Here is a 26,703-nt window from a genome sequence, read left to right as displayed (position 1 = left end):
CTTACCACTGTCGTTACTTTGTTAAAAAGAAAAGTTGTTAAATCAGAATTTAAGACATTAGGTAGATATGTGCACTAGTCTTTTAGACAACAAACAAGACTGGGCTATATAGCGTTCTTGTTAGCAATATATATATATATATATATATATATATATATATATATATATATATATATATATATATATATATATAAGACAGAAAGTAATGGTCATTTAGTTGTTACACTCTTGAAAATTAAATTGTTCATGCATAGCACTAAATATAAAAACGGAATGCTTTCAAAGCAGCTAATTTATTTCCTTGCCGACGCGCTATGTACACTGCTTTCATTGCCTGAATTACATGTACGTCTCTTGACACACACTAAAATATTGGACAACAATCTTTATTCTTTTAGCCGTTGATTGTCAAAACAAATATGTGATACTATGCAATAGAAACATTGCATTTAAGGTAAAGTTTCAGGTCTCCCATATATATATATATATATATATATATATATATATATATATATATATATATATTTGTGTTTAAACTGTGCAATCAAAACAGCTACAACTTTTGCTTGCAAAAGACCCAGCTATAATTACTATATGTGACTCTGAATGCAGTCTAAGAAGGCATTCCCGACGCGTAGAATTTCACCATTATCGCTAAAACCTTAATCCCATACCTCACGCAAATTCTCGCACATTTTCTAGTCTTAATGTACAGTTAATACAGTGTCAACAACCGTGTATTGGCTTAATTGGATGCTGCTCATTCAGCTGAACGCCGTACTCAGCGTTGGGATTGATTAGAATAGTAACATCACAGTAATGATATAGTATTTTCGTATTGTTATAAAGCTGAGCCGTCAGACTTCTACTGTTAATAAATGCAGCTTAGAATCATGTAAAGAGATATCCAGTGTTAGCATTGCTTTGCACGCACTTAATTTCTTAAATTTTGAAAATGATTGTATGTGCCATACGCAAGTTAATATAACGTTAATATACGCCAATGATTGGTCGTCTCGTCGGGATTTTCTATATAGCGAGATTCGCCTTGTAACCCACACCATCAGCGTTGCGTTCCCCGGTCAAATGTTGGCGCAGAAATCTGGACAACAAAACTTTATCTTCCTTTGCAATCTGGCCCTTGTCAGCCAAGCAAGCGATGTAGTAAGGGATAAGGGAAGCGTGTTTAAGGACGCATTTGTCGGTAGTGTCGGCACGAGGAACCTGACTCTGTCCCTGCGTTGGAGCTTGGGAACGGCGACCAAAGAGAATAGGCGGCAATTTGGGGTTTCTAGCGCCAAAGAGGGCGCCTCCACTGATCAGCAGTGAGATGTCGAAAAGCAGAGCGACAATGAAGATGAACCGGCAGCACATGCTGATCTCTTGTATAAGATACTATTTAACACGGGCTCACACCTGAAAAAAAAGGAAAAAAGAACAGGATTATAGAATAGTAGGTTACCCGAACGTTAGCGGTCTTCAAATTAAGGACAAAGAGCTTTTTAATTACCTTACCTGCTGATTTTGATAGTGCTAATGCTAACATTACAGTTATAAAATGATTTTGGTGTATGGCTTGTTCCTTTTTCTTCAATGTTTTGTTGGTTTATCGGACCTGAAGTATTAAACTCATTGTAGATTATAGGATATCTATTGTTGTTCCACCAGTGTCCTCTATCCTTTTACACACCCTGCATAAAGTCTGACCAGACACACCATATCTGGTGGCAATTTCGAGACATCTATACCCTTTTCCCTCAGAGTAACAGTTTATTTTCTGTCGTATTTTGTGAGCTCCCGTACCTTCACCATGGTACCTGTAGCAACGTCACAGCCAGAAGAGCGATAAACCTTTGATAGCACCATTTATAGTGCACATGGATGACAATTCACCACGACCAATAAACTATGAATCACTTTTTAAGAAAGAGCCGACCTCCGTGTCACATAGCGCACTGTTCACAAAGTTGGTACAATACCTTTATACATTTTTTTTTTCTAAAACACGTGCTACAGTAACCTCAATGAATAATATCGGCTATAAATAGCAGGTTGGTATCTATTTTGTTATTGCATTTTTATTTCAAAATGCCATTTCTTTAATGAAATTAAGCTTTTGCTATTTTGCTCTCCGATATTTTCTGTTTATTTTATGGAATAACATTATTCAAAGTATCGAACTAGTTTATGTCTCCACAAAAGGCAATGACAGACACTTGCAAGAACACAGTATTATTGAGATTCCATTTAATTATAAAGCGAAAGGTTTCTTGGAATTAAAAAACACAGATCGGAGCATTTTTACCCCCCTCTGTGAAAGCAGAATAACCAATTGTTGTTCAGGATACTACAATGTGCCTTTCGTTAATTAGTGCATTTCAGTGACAAATTTTAATGAAGAGGTAACGTGGGAAATCGCGTTACGTCAGCCTTATTCTAAGAAAAAGGAAGCGATGAATAATTACTTCAAAATCTAATGTTTGCAAGATTGCCAAAAGAATTATTTGGCACTGGCTGACCGCTAGCTGATGACAAATCTACAGTTACGTTGAAGGATCTAAATTAAAATACCATGACTAAGGACAACACTTAAAAATTAATTTTCATCTTAACAGACAACCCTGCAATGACAACATTGAGTACCAAGCAGTAGCCTGCTGAATTTCACTAAGACAACCCTCATCTGATTGAGGAATTACCACAGAAAAATGAAACAAAGAAAAAAGTATAATCTTAATTATCTATCCTCTATACGGAGAAAAGAATAATGACACATTCAATATTACAGCACTCTACGCTCGATAATTATCGGAGTTACGAAATCCTGCCAAAGTTATTAGTATCCAGGGTCTCGGGGAGCGTGAGAAAGGAATACTTGATAAAATAAATGTTAAAACAATGTACTTTATTATTTAGTACACTACACTAGATAAAATAAAATGATTAGCTATCTTTTGTGACAATCAATCTACGACTCGAAGGCAGAATAAAAACGACCAAGGGCAAAAAAACGCATCTTACTACATGGAGTATATCAGAAAGTTAGATTAAAATCATCCGCTACGTAACACAAGCTTATACCCCACCAACGATCCTGTTAGCCCTGAAAAGCCACCCTTGGAAAAGTTTAACTCACTTTTTGCTGTGCGGATATCTAGTATTCTTGCTACTTCTCACTTCTCACTTCTCCGCGTTTTCATCAACAACAGCCTCTTATCCAGGTTGTGCAGTCCTGTTTATAGTCTGGATTACGTCACAACTCATGACGTAAGCGGACCTGGTCAGAAACATGTGTATAGAGCATGTTTGGGTAAATTTTGAAGTTTTAAAGGTTAAACACTACAAATTTTGAGTGATATTGGTAAAGTGCTAATTAGCTGTGGTAGGACACTGAAAGATGAGATGGCCTCTTTGTCAATTAGCAAAAGTTTTACGTATTTGTATGATACACGATGTTCGTTCAAACTACTTCATAAAAACTCCATACTCCCTTATTTTTTTTCTGCTCGTCCTTTGTGATCATGTGTTTATTTAAGAATAAAATCCCTATTTTCCAAAATGATATTTTTTTCAGTTAGTTAAACAGTGATTCATTCACATGACACGTTAGAATCCGTTGCTAATAGATACATTCTAGCTTCATTGATGAGCGATTCCAACGCGACATTGCATATTTGCTTTTAATACTTGTTACAATTCACACAAACGAAAACTTTATAATCATGATAGAGGATTCAGTCCTCAGTTGTTGTAGTCTAACGGAAACGACCAGTGCTAAGGCCTGACCAGCCTATCCGCACATATTCACTTGTGCCGTGCTGAATTGGTCAACAGATATTTCCTTTAACCATTCCCAGGCAAACAGAATCGTCTACCTATTCCCCATATCCTCGAGCCGCCTCGATCCACACAGCTTGCACCCCCACCCCCACCCCCACCCTCACCCCCGGGCTTTAAGACGAGAAATTATGCCACACTTCAGTTCTATGGGACTTAATTTGACTTGAACAGAAAATGCGAAGACCAGTAACTGCGGCACAAATGTATACGTGCTCTTTCGCCCTGTTCAGATTTGTTACCTCTTCCTATGCATTACTCAAGAATTCAATTGTCCATGCATTTCTGTTACTTGAAAATCATTGCATATGGTCAGCTAATCAATGTTTCTTTGATTATTATTACAGCGATATTCCGGAAACATTGCATATTAAACACTAGTTGCTGACAGAAAGTCTTCCTCGAATCAAGGGGCCAGCGTTTGTTAATTAATATTTACTGGTGGTTGTAATAGCACGACGAGAGATCCTTAAGTGCTAATCCTTAATTGGATAATAATCCTTAATTGGAATTTTAGTTGTACAGGCAGCAATGCACGCTTTCGTCCCCGAAGCTTTAATTTGCCAAACGTTTGAGATACAACGGGAATTTTATGCTTAAAAAAATAAAATATACTTGTGTCAAAGAAAAAGTTCATACATGCCACGCTAGCTTAGACGTCATCAAATATAAACTGACATATGGCAACTAGTGGGTTTGTACAGAACTTCTGTCTTTGGGTGCTTTCCCAGAGATTTAGATCGATCTTAAGATTAAGTTTTAGATTGACCTAACTCCCTGGGGGTTCAGGCTAAATTGCAGTCAGCCGAGCGGACACCATAGTTAATTACCCCCTTACAGCTTTTAGTAGGCGGGACAGATGCTTAAGCCGGCCAAGCTGACAGTAATCTAGTGAGACTCCCCACAGGGATAGGGATAGATCGATCTAAAAATCTATGGAAATGGGGTGTTTGACTAAGTATGTGTCCGAGAGCCCAGTATTTATCTGAATGCCCTGCATTTCGCTACCTATTGCGCTGACGACATAACAACTTGTCCAATTAACACTTGGAACCAGAGGAATATCCAGCAGTTTGTTAATGCGATTCATTATACTTTGATGTGATGTTTTAAAACATTTTCAAATGATCGACGGTGTATTTAAAACGCATAATAGTCCCCAAAACAAATATATTCCAATCTGTTTTTACGAAAGGAAAATGATGAAGTGATGACGTTTGCATAAGTGTTGGTAAAGAAGTTGTACTACTACTCCACAGATCTAGAAGCTTATACTATACACATTTAAGTAGCAAGTGACTATCAGGTACAAAGTCTTGTCCTGTTTGTCCCATCACAACCACCTACATGTAGCGTTTAAGGTGCCCGATTGTTACACGATGTTATGTGCTTAATTTATTTGAATTTATGTTTTTTTATTTGTGTTTGTATTTTATATGTACTATCCTATAAAATTTCCATCCCATCGCTATGCAAAATTAACATTAATCGGCAAATAAATCCTGACTATCTTATTTCCGTTATTTTGTGGCGAACATATGCTTTTGTGCAATTTCATTTAAATTCTTTTTTTTTTTTTTTTTTTTTTTTTGTAAAATTTTGGGCGGTTTTGGCCAGACGTAAAATTTATATGCAGTCTGACAGCGATAGCAGTTTTGAGATACTTAAACGGTGCCTTCTTCTCGCAACTACATTGCTAAGTGAGCTGTGCATAGGATCTGCATGGTCTCTTTGTTCTGTACAGGCAGTTAACATAGAGTGTCAAATTCGGATCACATCAATTAGATTTTGTTGGAGCCAATCACCTCTTTAGCTAACCTACAAGTACATTTGCAAATGAAACAATGTTTACATTATTTGACATCCTGCATATCAGTTATATTTCCCTTGATGCCCACTTTCGGCAGACATGCAGTTTTGAAATTGTGTGCGAGAACGCCGTTTCGATACTCTGCCATTCATGTACACTGCATGCCAAATCCCTTTTGAATGAACTGAGTACATGTTTTTTTCACTTTGATTGGAATGCCGTCAGTAGGTAGTCAGATAACACCAAAATATGCCATTGGTATACAAAAGGAGCGTGTTCAGAAATTTATTTCATGCTGGATAACGCACTGTTAAGAAGAAAAAAAGTAACTGCATTTTATCATTACCTGACTGGCCTTCAAAGTAAACCTTGGGTTGGTGACGGAGCTCGAGTTCTTAGATCTGGACGTGTCTCCGTGATCTGGACGTGTCTCCGGGCCTCCGTCGAATGATACTGATTCCAATAGATAGGCCAGGTCTTTTATGATGGTAAATGCTGAGGCTTATGTTCCGGATATGGTTTTAAATGCCATATACAACGAGGATCGCGTTGGCCGCGTGGCTGCTTTGTTGCAAAACACCCACAGCGCATGCAGCCCGGACTCGGCGGTTACTGATTCGTGTAGTTTCGGTATTCGATGCAGCAGAGCAAATAACTCGACACACATTCGAACTAATTTAGAAGACGTTTACAAATACATGGCGGCAGAGAGAGCTGTACCTCAACCGCCCTTTCTGACAGTAAATGGAACACAACAAACAAAATTAGTGAAGTATTTCCGTTGCTTTCATTTGAAATAAAAACCCATCGATTCGTAATATGCTCTCTTACAAAAATAAATAAATAAATAAATGAAAATTTTAAAAATGAATGAGCTTTTAATTTTGCTAAATGCTCTAGCTTCTTAGACACGGTCATGAGTGAATTCAGTGCTAGCAGAAATGTTGACTTATTTGCATTTTTCTTTATATCTTAGTACAAATAAATGTTACTGTAAAATACAAGGTCAGTCAATATCAAATGGTAATAGCTATATAGTATATGGCAGTAAAGCAAACAGAAAAGGGCATTGTAACTGAACAATCAGAGGCCTTGAATTTTTCAAGAATTTTAAAATTTTATGATACTATTTGAGTCTTCTGTACATTGATTTTGCTTTTAAATTCAAAAGATATACATTATTATTATCATAATTACAAGTAGCTAAGCTAAATGAACCACTAAACTTGCTTTATAACACAATAATGATGACTGACGTTTAAGACAAAAAAAATCAGTAGATTATCACGACAAATCCTAGACAAATCTTTTGGTCTTCAGGTTAAGATCAGCCATTCTTCTCTAACCTTATGTTGTGCAACTGCCCCTGGGTGAATACGGCTCGTGTCCTCGGCAGGTTGAGCTTGCATGATTCAGTGTCACTGATGCGTACTTTCTGCGACCACAAGAAGTGATTAGATGTATCACACACATGGCAATTGACCTGTAACAATTCCTCATGCAAATCTCGGTACATCTTTTATATCTCATTACATACAGAAAAGTGTGGTTCTCTCCCTGTCTCACAGACTCCTCTCTTTTTCTCTCTCTCACACGCGCGCGCGCACACACACACACACACACACACACACACACACACGTGCGCGAAGAAATGAGCACACCGCACTCAGACTTACACATCCAAATACCCATCTTAGACCCTCTCCATTGCTACCCTCAGGCTAGCAACATCGTAACGTGCGTGCGTGGACGTTTGCGGGATACATGACGAATAATATTCTGATTCTAAAGCGTAAATCATGACCACCAACCTCCTCTGGCAGCCTTGGCGGTAACAGGAAGCCGGTGAAGCGAGGGCTTTGACGTGGTCACCGTCACGTTGTTCACTATGCGTGGGAATCCTGTTATTACACTGTGTCTTGGCTGTTAATTTAGTATCTATAGCTTTATATAGTATTCTTTATGCTTTTAAATACTGCATGCCAAGTAATTATTCACACTACAGCACGGTTTTGGAATGTAACTGTCGCCATTGATCGTTGTTAATAAGAACCAAAAGGAAGTAAACAGGCTATAACATTATGGAACATATTTGACATCTTCACACATGCTTTATTTCAAAGTGTGTTCACGCCGTACAAAATACTGGGGCTGTGGCAGTTAAAAATCACATTATCGCTGTCACTGGCACAATATATAAGAAAAGCTTTGTGAATTATGTCAAATTATGCCTGTAGCAAGATCCGTCATATTAACAAGATTTTGCTTTGCAACTCAGAATGAAATTCGTACTTCAATTATTAGACGCAACAGCAAACATTCTACTGCAAGATAACAGATTTTATTGGGGTAGTACCATGGTCTGTAAAATGGCGAATAGCTGATAATACATGTCGGTCTTTCACTATGATTGTATTCTTTTGAATTTCCTAATACATGTTGCCTCTTCCTTCCCTACCACTTTGAATGTCTGTAAAAGAAAACAGAGTGGAATCAATATTATAACGGTGGGTTAGTCAAAAGCATATGAATCATTAGACATTTATACAGCCAAAAAGTTGCTGGATAAGGGAGCAATCCCTCCAATCACCTCGGTGTGAGACTGTGTTTGTCTGTAGGAAATAAGCTATATGTTACTTGTTTTTAAGTTTTAACTTAAAAGTTTTTAATTTCTAATTTGACTTAACTTTGGTTACCAGTTGTTAGGCAAACAGAATCAAAATTATCTGCACCCAATATCTCTTCGCGAGTAAAATGGTTTAATGATTTTGACATTCTTCTACTAATGGTTCTACGATTCAAACATTTTCTTTTCTCATCAAATATAACCTGCTATTGTGATTTGTGACCATACATTTTTTTGTTACAGTTTAGAACAATAACTAATTTATATAGAGTAACTATACATTATGTATTTAATATAAAACGATTTTAAGGCTATAGAAAAGTGCTTATTCATAATAATAACAATAACAATAAATAAACAAAATTATTTAATTAATTAATTAAAAATTAAAAAGACATAAAAAGGGACCCATGGCAGAATGAACATTGGCAGTATCAGCACCCACTGCCATGGGTACCAACAACGTCCACACTCCAAAGAAATGGATTTATTACGAAGTATAAACGCTAGAATAAGCTGTAAGGGCGAACGCCTACCTCCAATTAGCCAATCTTATTTGTCAATTTGAAGAACCTTTGAAAAACTATTGGTGAGTTAAAATTACAACTATGCCGCGATGATTCACTGCTTGGGGGAGAGAGGCTAGTCCATTCACAATGGATAATATATGTGAGGTCCGCTCCCCCCTTGGCGTGGGGTTCGGGGCCGGTGAAGGGTCCAGAAATTTTTTGGTATTTTAGAGGGCGAACGGTGCCATTTTGGTACAGTTTAGAACTGTGATTCAGCTAGTCAAAATTCTAATTTCAAGAGGGAACCATTGGTATGATTTTTTAGAAATCGAAGGGCTGGGGTTAGGACCCCCCTGACACCTACTCCCCTAAATCCGCCACTGATATAGGAAAATACAAATTGGCGTACACGACAACTGTATTTATACCTGAATAGATGCTTTTAAATCTCTTCACGTACATGTCTATGTAGTCCTTACTACAAATAAATTGAAACTGACAGCTTTAAAAAAAAGACGTGCACCGGTGAAAAATAGAGGTATTATTGAATTGAGTGATTGTTGTCCTCCATGGCAACACAATAAACAACGCCCTAATGCTAAATTTAAACTGGTCGGGTTTAGCAACCAGTCCTGTTTTTGTTAATTATTTAGTAAGTTTATTAAGACATGGCAACCAAAAGGTTGAAGTTATACATAAAATGGAGTGAGAATAAAATACACAAATTAAAATATTGATATATAATACAGGATATGCGAATAGAACTTAATGAGATTAAAAAAAGGATAAAATAAAATAAATAAATAAAATAAATTTTTGCACAAGCATCTGGAAGTTAGTTTGAAAGAGGAGTAATGAAAATTAAATACAATAATGACCAAAATGAGTTTCAAAGGTAATACTCGGAACACTAATGGTTTAATAAAGAGAAAGGAATCAAAGTGTTTTTAAAACGCTCAGTTCTAATTTTTGGTATGTTAAACTTTGACAGTCTATTTCTTGGTCTCCTGTGTGGATTGCAGGTTAAAAGGTAGTTCAGCTTGTCTGTGTCATTTTGTATTTTTGCAAAAAATGATTTGCAGAGTTCAAATCTGCGCTCTTTTAATGTAATAAGTTTTGCTTTGGCTAGAGCATCAACATATAAATATAACATAACAAAATATAAATATGACATAACAAAGATGTCAAAATTCGCTCGTTACTATTTCTCCGAGTACGTTTCAATACGGCAGAGACTGTAAAATGAGCACGTATATCAAATCATTTGGAATATATGGGGCAAGGTGTGGACGAGCTCTTGCGATTAATTACATCTTGCGTGGTTGGATCAGGAACGGGTACAGAGGCAGCATTTTCTCTGTATATTAGTCACGACATTAAATAAAAAAATTAATTTGTCTGACGCATCACTGCTGTTATTTATATCAAATAGTGAGGCTTGAGCTGAAAATTGCAGTGTAAATCTGTGGGAATGCAGTCTTAGTGTGTACATGTACTCACCACTTTTAAAGAACCGTCGTTTTCTAGTTCTCTGGTAATTATCGAATCTGCTGGTTTTCCTCTTTGGACGTGCACAAGTTTATCATCTTCTACTGTGAACGTAGACTGAAATGCAAAGGGTATAATTACACGTACAAATATCATTTCATGATTGCCGCATAGAATTTTTAGAGGTGACGGATACTTGATGTGTTAAAAAATAGCAACTTGAATTTCAGAATAAGTTGGCTCTCAAAAGCACGTGCAATGTTTGGGGAAGAAAATATCCGTTAAGGCTCCAATAAACCGATTATTGCACTGTTTTAAGGGTAATATAATTGATAAAAATCAGACAACTAAAATGTTTTGTATGATCTATTCTTTCGTTCTTTCGTGCGGCAGTGAGGCATGGATTCTCGGCTGCAACGACTAAAAAACATACAGGCAGCAGAGATGTGGTTCTACCGTCGAATACTGCGTATCTTGTATAATATTCATGAAACTAAGAGAGCATTCACATCGAAAAGAGCCGAGGTCTAGCAAGGCCGACCTATATGGCGGACCTACATGAAAGGAAGACCGCGTAATCCTTTAATGGTCTCTCAATGACATTCAGTGACATTCATTGAGAGACCATTAAAGGATTATGCGGTCTTCCTTTCATGTGGGTCCGCCATATTTAGGTGTCGGCCTTACTAGACCTCGGCTCTTCTCGATGTGAATGCTCTCTAACATCTCAGTTCTGAAGCGAGTTGGACAAGACCGACAACAACTTAGAATTATAAAGGAAAGACAGATAAAATCCACCGGCCATTTTCATTAGAGAAGGCCAACTCCAAGACCTCATCCTGGCTAGATAGACTCCTGGGAAGAAAACTAGAGGTAGACAAAGGCTCCTGTTCCTAAACCAACTAAAGAAAAACACAAGAATGAACACACAAAGAAAAATATGGGACGCAGCAAGGATTCGGACGCTGAAACTGGCATCATAAAGGCCCCGAGGGTCGAAACGACCATGGCACCAGAGAGAGAGAGAGAGAGAGAGAGAGAGAGAGAGAGAGAGAGAGAATCAATGAGGCAGCAATTGCGTTTCTGCATCTCTAACGTATAGACATGATTATGTATATATGCAGTAGTAAATAAACAGGCTGATTGTGCTGCATGCCCCCTTTGGATGATTGCGCTAGATGCACCAGTTTTAAAGATAGTATAATCTATTCTGTAGCAATTGCGTTTCTGTGTCCCTCACGTGCAGACTTGAATACGTTCACTGTAGTAATTATACCAGAAAACTGCGATCCGACGCCACGTTTAATAAAATTTACATGTGCTTGATACTTAACTAGTAGGCCTGGCCTATGTTGCCCACTGCCACAGTGTCACGATGAACTAGTCACTGAAGTACGCATAAATGGCAAATGCATAATGTTTTACGAATTGCGTTGATAAATCCTTAGAGGATCGAAAATGTCCTGAAAGAACTGTACTCCAGACCATTGCAGAACAAGACTGTTAGTGAATATGTACCTACGCTGTTGACATAAGCATAATTTTTTGCTTGGTGTATGAGAAAAGTAGTCTTGTCTATGCTTGCTAAGGCATCATGGTGTTAAAGACTTCCGTTAGCGTTAGATAGATCAAGTTAGGTAATGTGATCCATATTTCGAAATAATCGCATATAAAATATCTTGGAGAGATTTCAGCTCACATTGAAGTGTGTGTGTTTCTGCGCACGATCGCACGCGCGCGTGTGATTTTGCGTGTGTGTGGATAAGGCAATACTTATTTGAGCGTTAAAAAAAAAAAAACAGTACTGTAATAGCTCGCATAAGTATTTTGTCACAGTAGGAAAAGAATAATTGCCACCTTATGAGCTCAGTTAATGCCATGTGAAAGTCAATACTCATTGGTCTGACACTAGCTCACTCTTACTCACTCTAAAATTACAGCGTTATACAGCAAGTTCCAATGCACCTGGGTGGTCCTTATCCCGAAATTTTTCAGTAAACAGAACATCTGCCCATTGTGGCAATACCTTATTCTATAATTTTAGTATAAAAAAGGAAGGTGTGTACAAATGAAAATAATCAACAGACTTGGTGTTGCCGCCATGTGCGCACGGCCCGTAATAGTATCTTTTTAATTGCCTTTATCTCTTTTTAAAGTTTAATCGTCTATCTTGCTAAAATATCTTTATTCTGTCAAGTCACTTCAACTTAGAAACCAGGCAAACTTGATATTAAACTAGTTTTGAATTTTGTAAACGAAGCTGCTGTGTTGTGTTGCTTTGCTCTCCGGGGATAACTGAAGTGGGGAATCTTGTGTCGAACCTAGATCGTTTTGAGTCCGAGTAGAGACCAATGAGTAATATATTTCACCAAAGGAATCTCGCCGTACTGCTACGAACCCAGTACATAATTTGAAACATAAGCTGCGTCTTCCTTGTTATGCAAAGCGGGCAAGATTTCGTCAGATTGCTTTAATACTGATTTATATTAGGTCAGCGGAAAGTGAAAATTTATTCTAAAAGCTAAGGCCAGTTTTCGGGCAAAATATCTTTTCTAAAACAAGCCCTGGTAAATACATGTGACCAACACGAATGCAAATAACAAAAGGATGTCTCACCTTGCTGACAAGTGGTGTATTTGTCTTATACATTTAGCAACGACGGATGCGGAGGACGAAAAAAAAAGGCATGAGAGGTTCTATCCTAGCGAGATACACTAAGTTGATAACATATCATTTTGTATGAAATGCATTACGACTGTATTTTGTAATAAGTAACTCATTAATGATCCGTAAAAAATTCTAAATCTACATTTTACTGAATCTGCACTGAAATTTTTACCTTTAATAATTATTGACAAATGAGCTTTACGAGTTAAGGAAATCCAATACCTAAAAAGGGACAAATGAGAAGATATCATTCTACTGTTAGGCAAATTACTAAAATGTCAGCTTTATATTCCAAGCATGAAGACATATAAAATGGCTACAAACCACCAAGTGGATTAACAGACAAAATACATGTGTAAAAGATATAACAATAATGCATCACGAAATAAGCTACATAAGCTGTAGATTATTGCACGAGTAGAGCCGAAGGCGGGGGTCATTTATCCCTGTAGAGGGTCAATAATTCATCAAGGTGATGGAAACACAAAGTCTAGAGCTTTTTTGTCACGAATTTTGCATACAAGACAAATACATGTAGAAGACACAGCCGCTTGCTGATCAAAACACAAAGTCTATAACTGTTTTGTTTTACATAAAGATATATACTTGTTCATTCACAAACTGGCAATCCAGTTACCAATTAGAGGCTGGTAATGCACCAATTGTATTGTTTCATTATATTACATTGTACAAAGTCATGATTATTTATGTACCAGTACAGAAATAAATTGAATTGAATTGAATTGTATGATCTCGTATTTTGACAAAGACACACTGGCAACTTTCAGGAGTATATATGTTAATATTTATTGATTCTCGAATACAATTCTTTCTCAGTATTTGCTATGCAAAAAAAATCGTGGATCAACAACGTGTTAACTGCTCTATGTATTCCTGTTTAAATAAAAAACCACTGTTAACAACTTGCTAACAGTGAAATTACCGTAATCAAAAGATGAACATGTAATTGAGGAAGATCATGTAAAAGAGCAGCGTCGAGAACTGAAAAAATACTTTACAACATGCATGACAATTACCCTCTACCAGGGCCGCAGTTATTATTGTGGACATATTTTGCAGACCAAAATGACTGTCTATTTATCTAGAGACATATCTTTGAATATCTGTGGAAAATCAATATATCGCCCCGGTAAAGGGTACATAACAATAACAACTCATGAAGACATGCTGATAATAGCTGCTGAAAGTGAATTGATGTATCTAAAAAGGCACATGTATATGATATTGAAATGTGAATTAAAAACTGCACGTGAAAACTAAATGTGTCTATGTGTTCATCAAAATTTATTATTATTATTATTATTAACTTTATGATTATTGTTACTATTATTATTATTATTATTATCGAAAGGTGAGCACATAACGCTTCGGAGATTTACCACCTTTGTATTAAAAATAAAGATATTCCAAAAAATATATCAAATGACAAAATGTCTTTAGATTTAGCTAACTTGGAGTCTTGGCAATTTTAAGACGATATACCACGTGTAAAATCAAGGCCACATTTTCCATCTCAGAAAAAACAAGCTCTTGGTGTTGTGGGTATTTCGTTTTCCATGACTTGCCAGAAATATGCGATAACACCTTTTCAGAGGGCACAGAAGAAAATCCGTCGCTTAATTGTAACGCGACATATAAACCGAAAAGGTATTACAAGAGGGAACAACTTGCCACCAAAAGCACTATCCATGAAAATAGTGCAGTACTTGTGCTACCGCAACCTCATATAAAATATATAAATCATGGTAGAAGGACCTTCAAACGGGCATTATTATTAACATAATTGTACTTTTCTTGTATAAACGTAAATGCACGAGTTCCTGTGCACCTTCAAAGAAATTTGGCGCTTACCTGCACAGTTCTGCCATCTACCGTGTGTTCTTCAAACGCCACACCCAGCTTAAACTTGAGGTGGATATTTTTAAAAGTAGACAAAATGTCAAGCTGCCAGAAGTCGCCGTCAATGGAAATTTCCTCCTGTGGTTTTGTCATTCCGCCTATTTTTCTTAGAGCAAATCCGACATCTACAGATTACAGAAATTGCAATTTGTTTAGGACATAATCAATCCTTGCTTTATACAGTTCTCATTGATCTTTTTAATGGACAAGGCAATTTTCATATCCAAAAAGGGTCATTAAAGTCATTAAAGGTAAAACCCCTTTAAAAACCTCCTACTGTCTTTCAAATTTTGAGGCCTTTTGTTGATTGATTAAAATTTGAACGAACTTAAAATTGGGTGGTAAAAGTCACTCATTGTTTTACTCCCTACTTAGGCTGAATACAACTAGCGAGAAGCCCCTCGGAGATGGGTCGATCTTGTTAGATCGATCTAGGTGTGGAAACGGGGTCTACGATGTTGGTCTTAACGCTTGGCCAGTTAAACCATCATTTTATTTTGGGGGAGGGGCATAGGGCCCCGGATGGAGAGGTACGTAGAGGCACTTACCCAAACCCTTCATGTATTCTTCCCATCCCTCACTGGATTCGAATTTCCACTTGCCCACCAGTTTACTCATAGTTCTGTCTATGTGGTCTCACCTTGTAACCAAAATGTCGACTGAGGCGCACTAAAATGAGGTCATTCAGGTTGACTTATCCCACCGTCTATACACGGGGTGATAAGAGAGTGCCTAATTTATAGTCAGGGTTCTTTATCTGTCATTTTGATTTTAAACAAATGGTATTACGTTGAAAAATATGAAAATCTTCACTTGATAACTGTGATTTCAATTTTGACATTGATTTTATTAATTTCTCGTTGCAAGATCCATAATCAGCAAAGTACGTACCATGTGCTGACCCCTCCTTGTTATTGTTCTGTTACTAAGATTTTTTTCAAACTTCTAAATTTATTGCATTTACATGTATTTACAACATTTGGCATGATGTTTTTTTATTTCCTGACGTTTGACGTTTACAATTCACCAAGGTTTTAGCTTAGCAGTTGAAAATCAGCTACCAAGCCCTCATTCTATGTCTGCGTCGTGTTCAAGAGGCTCTACCGTATTGACCGTACACTGAAGCCGTGTTTACAGTATTTCATCGTACCTCTTATCTACGACCCTTGTACTTAAATCCTGTGATCTACACTTCTCTATAATACTTACCATGCATGCATATCATACCAGAAGGGCCCCAGCTGGCGAGGGCCGCATTCACAACAGAGTTGATCCCAGGACTATCAGATCCGAGGATCAAATATGGCCGACCCACTTGAAAGCTAGCCGCATAATCTCCACACTGAATAGATTACCCGCGGGGATTACACGGCTAGCTTTCAAGTAGGTCGGCCATATTTGATCCACGGATCTGTTAGTCCGCGGATCTACTCTGTTGTGAGTGCTCTCTAGGCCTCACCAAACATACAAAGGCTCAGTCTGTGGTGCATGGGCAAGATGACAAGGGTCGAGGCTATGAAAGCGATTGTACAGCGGTGCCTCGCGAGTTATCGTGTTGACCGTAAGTGTCTCATCACATGCAAATAATTGGAGTGACGCTTGTGCACTTTACCCTAGGTTCTAGATTTCGGTATTGCCAGCTCGAGCTTAATTTCATATATAACCCACATCAGCAATACAGAGTGTACTGTAAAGCTAACACATGAAAAGGTATAGTGAGCAAGGTAGGTTTACAGTGCCCTGACACTCAGGGTGGTGCACTTTAGAACGAAATCAAATGGCGCTTTCTTACCATTGTCTTTAAAATTATTTCTTGATTGCCGTTATAAAAATATCTTATTTTTTATTTTCCAAGTCTTTATTAATTCAGTTCATATTGGATTTGGGTCATCATGTAAACAAGTTTTCGAACTCGCTTTGACGCTTTGTTGGTGCATAATTATAGCATAAAGATTTTTTACATTCTATTAAGTATCACATTGTGCCTCCTGCAGTGGTGTGTTTCATTACGATCAACTATTTATGTCATAACAAAATTGGAGGGAGCGGTCTATTAACGGAGAGAGACCCTCAGTTAAAAATGTTCAATAATAAAATCGAAAATGACATAAAAGCATCGAGACAATTTGATTGGCAGTGCATAGGTGGCTTAAGTTAATGTCCTTATGAGATTTCTGTCTAATAAAATATTCTTAAATTTTAACATGCGACTTTTATATCCATATTAAGATTGAAAATTGATGGGTGCCCATTTTATTTTTGTTGCTATGGTGATTTGAACTTATGTTCAATTCCCTTTTTTTGCATATTTTTTCACTGTTTTTCACAGATGAAGTGCGTTCAAAGCCTATATCCCCTATACGTGGACTTCAGTGCAAATAACATACATGAGAAAAAAGTGGTCGGTACCAATGTAAACTTTGTAAACTTTGTAACTGTTGCAACTTATTATATGCTTTTTTTTTTCATTTTTAAAGTTGTCTTTGCAGGTAGAGCATTCCATAGTCTCCACTTTCACACTGCATGTAGATCATCAGTATATACCAAAGCCAAAGATACCCAAAAGGTGATAGATATCCACGTAAATTTACTTGCTATGGCAAAATATTTAATGAAAGACGTTGTTTTTCTTGTTTTCCTAGTATAATTAGCAAGTTATTTTTGCGGGTAAATATTTATTGTATCCACTCGTTACACCAGTACTTCAGTATACATGTACTACAGCAAAATTACATCATTACACCATCACTGCATGTAAGTATCGTTACAGCATCTATTACAATACAATATGTTTTTTTTTAATTTACGTGCAAAACAAAATCCAATCACCAACCATCCCCTGGGCTCCTACTTCCATAGGTATTTAAATGCATGTTCCTGGCCGTATCCGGATTATGGATGATAACCAAACTAAATTCATTCCTATACTCACTTAAAGGTCTATCAATCCTAAATTTTCCAACTTGTACAGTGTAATGATTTTGGAACAGGGAGCGGAAATGTGAAAAAATGTAAAAAAATGTGAAAAAAAAAATAAATAAAAGCATCCTCTCTCGAGGAAGAGCCCCAACCTCAGTTGCATATAAGGGCGCTTGCAGATGCCCGACGATGGGTTTATCAATCCCCAAACTGGGTTCCCATGAACCTATCGTGCAAGCAGGATCGATCTAACTCCGAGGGGATTCTCGGTAAACTGCATGCTGTTTAAGCGGCTTAAATGTCTGTCACGCCCACTGAAGCTGCTGGGGGTGGGGCTGACTTTCGCTTAAACTGAATGCAATTTAGCGAGAAACCCTTCGGAGATAGCTCGATCCTGCTTGTACGCTACGGTTATGGGAACGGCCCATAAGGCTCTTACTCAACCCCACCAGAATCGGCACACAATGTACTAGCAACTGTACCAATCTCGCCTCATTCATATTTCTATATAGTTTTTCCGTTTCCGTTTTCGTACGGCTTTACAGCATTCAGGGATTAATGTTATACAGACCAAATTCATGCTACCGGTACATGTGATAGTAGGCCTACATTCAGGTGTTTGTGTACAATCTCTGTGTCGTATTTGAGAAAACATGTTCTAAATGAAAAACGTTATGACTCTAGCTCTACTGCTGTTTTATTGGCAGCAAATGAAAAATAAATTGTTCATGTCGTTTAAATTAATAGAGTTCATACATTGGACATGATAGACTTACAATAAATAACTAAATGAAATTGTTCTCTACAGTTTGAGAGGAACTATCTCTACGCGGAAAATAATTAGCAATATCATGAATTATAGAAGTTAGACGTTCCCTAAATACCCGTGACCTCAGTGTATATATGTAAGGATTAGCACATGTATTAATAAATGCAAATGAGCATGCAATTAAATTAGTGATATACTGGTTTGTACTTACATTTAGAGATTGTGACTCAAATACCATAGCGACAATCACAAAAGGCAAAATACTAACAACAAAAAAGGCTAATAAAATCAAACTGGACACAATAACCTGCTGGTCGTTCTGTATTATTTTTACGTAGTGCATGTCGGAACCCGTGCGCACTTCCATTTCTTCGGTCGCTTCTTGTGCTATTATGTCTATGGTGTCCGGGGTCTCGTTGCCTCTTGTCCATCGAACTTGAAAGTTGGAGCGATTTTCTCCGTGGAAAAATTGCGATAGGCTCATGTGCTGCGTGGTTTCTGGTAGGATTTCTGGTAGGTCAAGATCATGATTGTCTCTATCTGAAACTTCTGGTAGGCCAAGATCGTGATCCTCTCTATCTGAAATGTCGTCTATCGCCGATGGCAGGTTTGCTGTACATTTTGGTACACGAGAACGATGACTTTGTTGATCCGGTCGTGAGACACGCTCTAAAGAAGTAAAAGTCGGAGAAGGTGATGCTACTCTGTTTTCGCCACGTTCCGCCAAAAACGTGTCAGCTACACTGGCAGATACTGTTTGCACAGAATAGCCAGTGTAGTAAGGTTTAATTAACTTGCGGTGCTTTATAAATTTTCTCACGACTGACAGATAAGATACGAATGTTACTATAACACAGATCATCACTACTGCATTAGTAAAGAAGTAAAAAAAACCGGGTGGCTGTTTCCACAACTTGTGACATTGCATTAAGATCACAATCCTACCGTCAGACGAGGAAACTGCGGCAAAGAACAATACGCCAAGAGTCCATTGTGCAGCCAAACATATTTTAAAAATATGCTTACGGATAGTCAGACGAGGCTTGTGGAATTTTGCTGCTCGCACGACGCTTATACTTGTCAAAACTAAAATATTCATAATGGGTCCCACGGCTAAAACACGCCCTAGAAAGCATTTGATTAAAAGTGTTGATTCATCCCATGACCAAACGATCATAACGAATACCGGGCAGCCGAAGATTGACTTGAACAGGTCGACTATTGCTAAGTTAATGTGGAATGAATTCCACCACGTTTTCAGAGACGGAGTTCTTCTTGTGATGATAAGTACGCAAATGTTACCGAATGTTCCAAAGATTGCCACGATACTGATCCACAAAGTCACGGTGATGTTGGCCCATCTGGTATCATCAAAAAATCCTGGCTGATTCCACAAGTTAGTTACTTCTTCTGTTGTATTGTTATCGCTTGAATTCATTGGCATCATTTCGCAGTGATATTTGTTCTGTATGCCTCTCAAAAGAAGATATCACCTTTGCCAATCGATATTTTCCCTTAATTATCGGCTGTAATTTTTCCAAGACGATTTTTGTCAAGGATGTTTTCAACATTGATCACAAGTGAATAAGACCGAACGCTATCGAGCGCTTTGAGCACTTCTGTCACCGCCTCCTGTTTACTACGTCACGAGACACGTCACAGTTAGTGTCAGACCAATGAGTATTGATAACAATATGCCAATTATCCTTTTCATTCTGTGACAAAATACTTATGCGAGCTATAACGATACTGTTCTATTTCATTTATACTCAAGATTGCTTTATCCACACACGCAAACATGCACGCGCCAAGAGAAGTATGGATGGCATTATCTTATCCAAGGAGTTATAACAGAAGGAGATTACACGCGTGGGGGCGGAGCCCGTATTACGGTCTCTCATTGGTCGGAATGAATAGAACCCAGAGAACAATGGATGCCTATCTCTGTTACGCTTAATTGCTACTCTCGTTTAAATCTCGTTTGTTAGTATCTGTGCCTTCGTCTGTTGATTTTTGAGGACAGAAACAGAAACGGAGTCCCAAGTTTCTAAAAAATGAGAGAAATACAGAATTTATATGATATTACGTTGGACAAGGTTTTCAAAAAACAGGTAAGTGCTTTTAAATGCATAACTACACGAAATATGAAGATAAATTGCAACTTTTATGTCGTAGGGTCTCACTGTGTAAGTGTCCAGCTACACGTTGATCTCGCGAGGTGGTGTGTGGAGAATAAATATTGCACGAAAAATATTTCCCACTCATAACAAGTGCCTATAAATATAGTATCAGATGAAGAAAGTTTGGTCTTTATACAGTTGCAATTGTTAAGTAATTTGTGGCAGTAGCAAAGAATAAAACTTAGGTGCACTTTCAGTAGCCGAATAACAAGCAGATGCTTAAGCCGCCATCTTGTTAATATATCGAAAAAAAATTACTCCAAAAGACATTTTCCTCCTACTTTTTGAAACTTGTGTCACATGACAGTCATAATATTTAACTAAATGTTATGTGTGCAACACACTTGCTTGAGCAGTATTGTTTTTTTTGCGATTTTACATGTGGTCTAGCTTGGATACGACAATTGACAATTTTCATGAGTTCCGATCAAAAAGTGTTACGCTTGTTACGGCCAAAAGCCTTACCGCTTTTTGTACTTTTCAAATGCAAGATTATAAAAAAATTTGGTGTGTTTAGATTCTTGAACATCTTGGTCGTGGCGTGGTATATATTGCATGGATACTGCTCCAATATTTCTTGAAAAAAATAACCTGATTTGTTCAGAATACCCATTTTTTACTCTAGTGTTATGGGTAAATGTACCATTTTGGCCTTTACCTTTTTCATGTGTAAATCTAAAAAGACTTATCATGACAGTTGGTCATCATTTTTCTTCTCACCATGGTGGGTGGCTTTGGAGTGGTAACTTTGTTGTTAAAGTAAAGTGCTCAGTTTTTTTGACTGGAAAATTTTGCCTCCACCCAGCATTTTCCATCATGGCGGTCTAACAGGAAGTTTGACTTCACAGTGTCTTTGGTATAGTTATTTTTAACTTATTTAGTCTTCTTTTTACATATATATGTTTGAATTCATATTAAACCTTTGAAAAAAGAACACACATGAATCCTGGTGCTTCTTAATTTAAAGTCTTAAGGTTTTAAGTTCACCTAGGCTCCACCAATTACTTTACCTGTTATCTCACTACACATCTCTCTTTGAGTCAAGGTGTGTAAGACACACTTTATTGTGTAAGACACCTCTATAATTAAGGGGTACTTGCTTCTCTACTTAAATTATACTTCACTACTTTGGCATGTTAGGTGGCAAGCTTGGATGTTTCAGTTCATTTTAAGAAAGAAGCTTTGCCTTGGTGGTTACAAAAGAATAGAACTCTATTAAGGTTTATTCATTACTTGAAATTAAATATTTCATCTTGTAGTGTTGAAACAGAAATTCTCTCAAAATTGATAATGAATTTGACATGCATATCTTAACTACTCAAGTTTTTTTTTCTATTATAGATATGGGAGAAGGCTGCATTGAATATATGAATTATGGTCAGGCTGGAAAAAATTAAAATATGTCAATGAAAAAAGGAGGTCAGTGTGTCTGGGGTAAGTTACTTTTGTCATAATGCCTAAGATGCATTAAACATTCACTAACAACAGTACCCTTTTTAATTTTTTTTTTTTTCAAAATACAACAACCTTGGGCATTTTCCTTTTAGCAACCAGCCTCTCTGAAATCCCCTTTTTGTCCTGTCAGAAGAGTAGGAACCAGGGTGGATTTAAATAATTTCTTGTAATAAGTACAATTTCTTTCAATTTCTTGGGGTTATTAGCTTGTGATCATGAATCTTGATGTTCTATATAAATTTAGTTGTAAATTGTTCATTTATGTGGTGAACATTATTTCAGTCAAGTCATAACAAGACACATTAAACTTCACTGCGTAATTCCATAATGTCTACTTGGATACTAGTAGTTCATAATGCTATTATTATGTTTGTTTTTTTTTTTCTAACCTACAGGTTTCTCTCTTTTCTGAGTGGCATGGCATTAGCAAGGCAGAAGAAAAGGCCCTGAAGAAATTCTCACTTGAGTTGTCCTTTTTGGAGAAGAAACTGGATAAGACTGGCCAACAGAGATTGCATTAAATTAATAGTGCTCCTTTATGACATTTTAAAATATTTTCAGTCACCTAACTGACTCTATACATTGCAAAAGTGGACATAAATTTTGTGTTACTGTTACGTGGAAAAAAATTCAAAACCTATATATAAATTGTTGAGTGCCATGGTATAACAGTCTACCTGATTGCCAGTGAAATTTCTTTGAAGCAGTCACTTACTGCTTACTTACCAGTTAATTTTTTCAGCTGTAACATTTTATAAATGTTCTTACTAAGTGTTGTCTTGATCTATAATAACCTTTTGAAAATCCCATGTTTTTTATCCTATTTGTAAGAATTAACCACTTTATCTTCTAGGATTTTTTTTTTCATTTGGCCCATTAGATTTTCAGACCTTGCTGGCCTGTAAGTGGAATAGTATCTGGCACAGACTGGTATCAGCAAGTCAGATAAAAAAAGAATATAATTATTTCTATTTGCACGGATGAAAAAAATGCCATCATAGACTGCATAAAACTGGAAAACTGTAGCAACTTAATCATTCTTATGACTTCATTTATTACTGCTTATGTGTAAAATTTTTGTTTTTGTTCCTCTATTGATATAATAAAATGGTTTTACTCACAGATGCTACTTTCATGAGTATAGAGTATAGAGTGCTTGAGTATAAAGTTGACTTAAAAGATATTTTAAGTTAATATAGTAAATAATAGTTTGAAATTCAATATTCTCATCTTTATTTGTTTCACTTTAAAGAGCTCAGTGAATACTAAAATTTCTGATATATTTTGTACATAAATATATTTATGAATGAATAAAAATTATTCTTAATGTATAGCACTGTGCACTTGTTTACCGACAAATATGAACAGTGTTAGTACGTGTCAAATAATCCTGAAAAAAAGGGAAATTTCCAAGATAAAGAAATTTATAACGAGTATTCAGTAAACTGACGTGTCGTGGCATTGCCTCAACCTTGGATTAAAATTTTAATTAAATGCATTATAATATTAAAATTATACCGAGTGAGAGAAAAAATACTTTAAGAAATTTAAAACCAGACACAAAGCGTAGGCACTGTCACAATGTATATGTTTATGGGACCCAAGGGCAGGAGGGTCCAAACGTTAATGTATTAATATTATGTCCTTTGGCAGTGAGGACAGACGTTCACTTGAATGTCATTTTCACAAACCACAGTTGGGACGTTTTCTTTTGACTTCTCCTTGGTGATTTTTCACCGGGTTGTGCCATAAAAAAGCCATCTATCACCGACTAAAAAAAAGCTCATGGTGACCATCCTCAGTCACCACCTTATAATCGCTTTCTATGATATCGTTCCCTTCCAGCACATCGTCCAAATAATTACCTGTGAAAAAAATCGTCAGCATACAGCGGCGCTTTGACATTACTGATCTCGAATTCTAACGCGAAATAACGCATATGAAATTTATCTCCAAGCTGAGGAGAGCGACGCAGACGAAACCTTGAGACCGGAGGCCCCCCGTAGCTAGCTCCGCCCACCGTAACAGACATCGGACAATAGAAAGGCTTGCGTGTAATCTCCTTCTGTTATAACTCCTTGTCTTATCCAACGTTAAGTCTTTAGCACAAATGTCACCCTAGTAAGTATAGACATAACTAATTTCCTCATGCACAAACTAAAGAAATATGATTTATACCTATAGCGTAGGTACATATATATATTAACTAATAGTCTTGTTCTGAAATGGCTTGGCGTGCATACTATACAGGGCTTTATTTAATACTATGGAGCAATTTAATAAGGTTTTGCGACAATGGGCAGATGTTCTAAGTACAGTGGTGAGGAAAGAGGCCTATTTACATGTACTGAAACATTTAGGGTTAAGGGGGTACAGGCTTAATTGGTAGCCTACATGTTGCATAACGCTGTAATTTTAGAATGAGCAAGGAACGTTTAATTAAGAGAAGTTTATTAAAATATTTTACGTGGAAATATACATGGAGCTCAGAAGGAATATATACGTTTGCACTTACACAATAAGTACCAGTAAACATACTTTACATTTGGATCCCTGATCGTGGGTGCTCAGGTAAAGGAGAAATTTGAGAAACCCTTTCTTTCAGTTTTTACCCCAAAATCGCAACTATAAGAGCATTCACATCGAGAAGAGCCGATGTCTAGCAATCTATGACGCCACCCGTTAGATTACATGTGTCAATGTTGATTAATTTAGTCAGTGAACACTGAAAATTTTTATCCATTACCCAAAAGCATGTATCTAAGGCAGTAAATAAGCAGTTGTGGGCGAAGGGTGACAATGTCCTTAAAGCAATTACATTTATGTAGCCAAACGCTGACAAGCACAACAAAGCTCGATTTTTTGCTGAAAAATAAATAAGAAATGAATCCATCTGACTGAAAATTGTCATTTATTAAAGTGACTAAACGTAATATGATAGGAAGTTACAAAATGAGGGAATAATAACACAACATTAAATTAAGTGATTACACATACATCCCCCATACAATGGAGCAAAAAAGTTGGCCAAAGAGGAAAACAATGGCCAGAAAATGTGGGAGCAGCTCACATCCCAGCCAATCAAGATGGACCAGGAGCAAATTTAAAATAATGATATGCCGGCCATTTTCTATACGAATGTTATACGAGTTTTTTCAAATTTTATCAGAGTAATAACATTACTCCTTTTAAATCTAAAAAGCAAAATTTAATTTCCAGTTTTTGGGGAAATTAATTGAAATGATTTAAGACAAGATAGACTCCCGGCATTTATGCATACCTATTGTAGGCATTGAAGCATGCGTATTAAAACAGAAGCCAATATATGAAATGAACTATCATGCGCGTTGGTAATTAAGCCATTTTACATAAAATCATTTTGCTTATATTGTTATCTTTCTTTTGTAGTTTCGGTGTTTTTTCTTTTTCACGACATACGTGTCTGTTAGGCATTCCGTTAAAAAGTTAAATCAAGTCATACAAGATTTCCCTTCTTTTTCACGTCAGGTCTAAGTAACGTTTTAAATTTAAGCGTGGGCAAATTGAGTATACCTTGAGAAGTATAAGTAATCCTGAAACCAAGGATTCTGGATAGGCCTACAAATAAGTAGGCCTAATGAGATACGGTTGTCGTCTACAATGCGTGTTGCATTATCTCCCGGATACATGCATCTTAATACCTGTGCTTTAGGCTTAAAATGCCTGTTGTCTTGGTTGCGAGATAAGTTACTGGTGTTAAGACGGTGTTTTCGTCATTATTTAGTTGGATTTGGGGAAAAAAGACTACGATAGCATGCCTCGTTTTCCCCTTAATAATTTAAAAATGTTTCTCAAATTTTGTCAGTCAAATAAATAAATAAATAAATGATTTAAAAAGCAAGCCATCGTTCCTTGATGAATTTTGATTGTGTAGGTAAGGTTTAGCGTTGCACCGAGAACGCTGGTGTGCTGTCATCTTCAGGAGACTGGTTTATGGACAATCCGTATCGATCAGTAATGTTGTTATGATGAGGAGGAGGGGAGGGGGAGATAAATTAAAACAAGACATCGGTGGACCAAAGCATACTCAGCTACCCCTGGATTGCAATACATTATAAAACCACATATCTGTTGCCGAGGAAATTAGAAAACATTTCAGGTTCTCAGCGTCTAGCATAAAAATATATATATCCTTTCCATGGAAATGAGCCTTTGGAAAGCAAATAATTATACACGGTGGTGTTACAATAATTGGCGGGTCTACGGACTCATCTGGCAGTCAAAAGCATGTGTCACAGAAATATATATATATATTATTTATGAAAAAAAAAAAAAAAAAGAAAGGAAGGAAAGGGAAAAATATATGTGTGTATACATATATATCTATATATATATATATAAACGGAATACGCACAGTAGTCTTACAGGTAAGCCACTATCACTATACAGCTCAGTTGTCTCAGGCTGTGGGACTGAAGTGGTATGTTGGTATATTACTACATATAAGTCAAAATAATATTCCTGTTGTCAAATGGTAAACTTCT

At 36.9% G+C, this 26,703-nt stretch overlaps 1 protein-coding gene and 1 long non-coding RNA gene across 2 annotated transcripts; one reads left to right on the top strand and one right to left on the bottom strand.

The window, feature by feature from the left end:
- Positions 1–7,738: 7,738 nt before the first annotated feature.
- LOC106170419 (sodium/calcium exchanger regulatory protein 1) lies at positions 7,739–15,568 on the bottom strand. Its single transcript, XM_013550269.2, has 4 exons — positions 15,406–15,568; positions 14,810–14,982; positions 10,283–10,387; positions 7,739–8,117 (listed from the first exon to the last, which is right to left on the bottom strand). The coding sequence occupies exons 1-4, from the start codon at positions 15,473–15,475 to the stop codon at positions 8,052–8,054; spliced, it is 414 nt and encodes a 137-aa protein (XP_013405723.2). The 5' UTR covers positions 15,476–15,568; the 3' UTR covers positions 7,739–8,051.
- Positions 15,569–20,401: 4,833 nt separating this feature from the next.
- On the top strand, positions 20,402–23,511 carry LOC147760789 (uncharacterized). Its single transcript, XR_015335499.1, has 3 exons — positions 20,402–20,656; positions 22,067–22,159; positions 22,576–23,511. It is a non-coding gene; the product is annotated as an uncharacterized LOC147760789 (long non-coding RNA).
- The last annotated feature ends 3,192 nt before the right edge of the window (positions 23,512–26,703 follow it).

Source organism: Lingula anatina, chromosome 7 (genome assembly GCF_051362555.1).
Source record: "Lingula anatina isolate TDL-2025a chromosome 7, LinAna3.0, whole genome shotgun sequence".
In the NCBI taxonomy this organism is placed as follows: domain Eukaryota; kingdom Metazoa; phylum Brachiopoda; class Lingulata; order Lingulida; family Lingulidae; genus Lingula; species Lingula anatina.
This window is presented reverse-complemented; position numbering and strand designations above follow the sequence as displayed.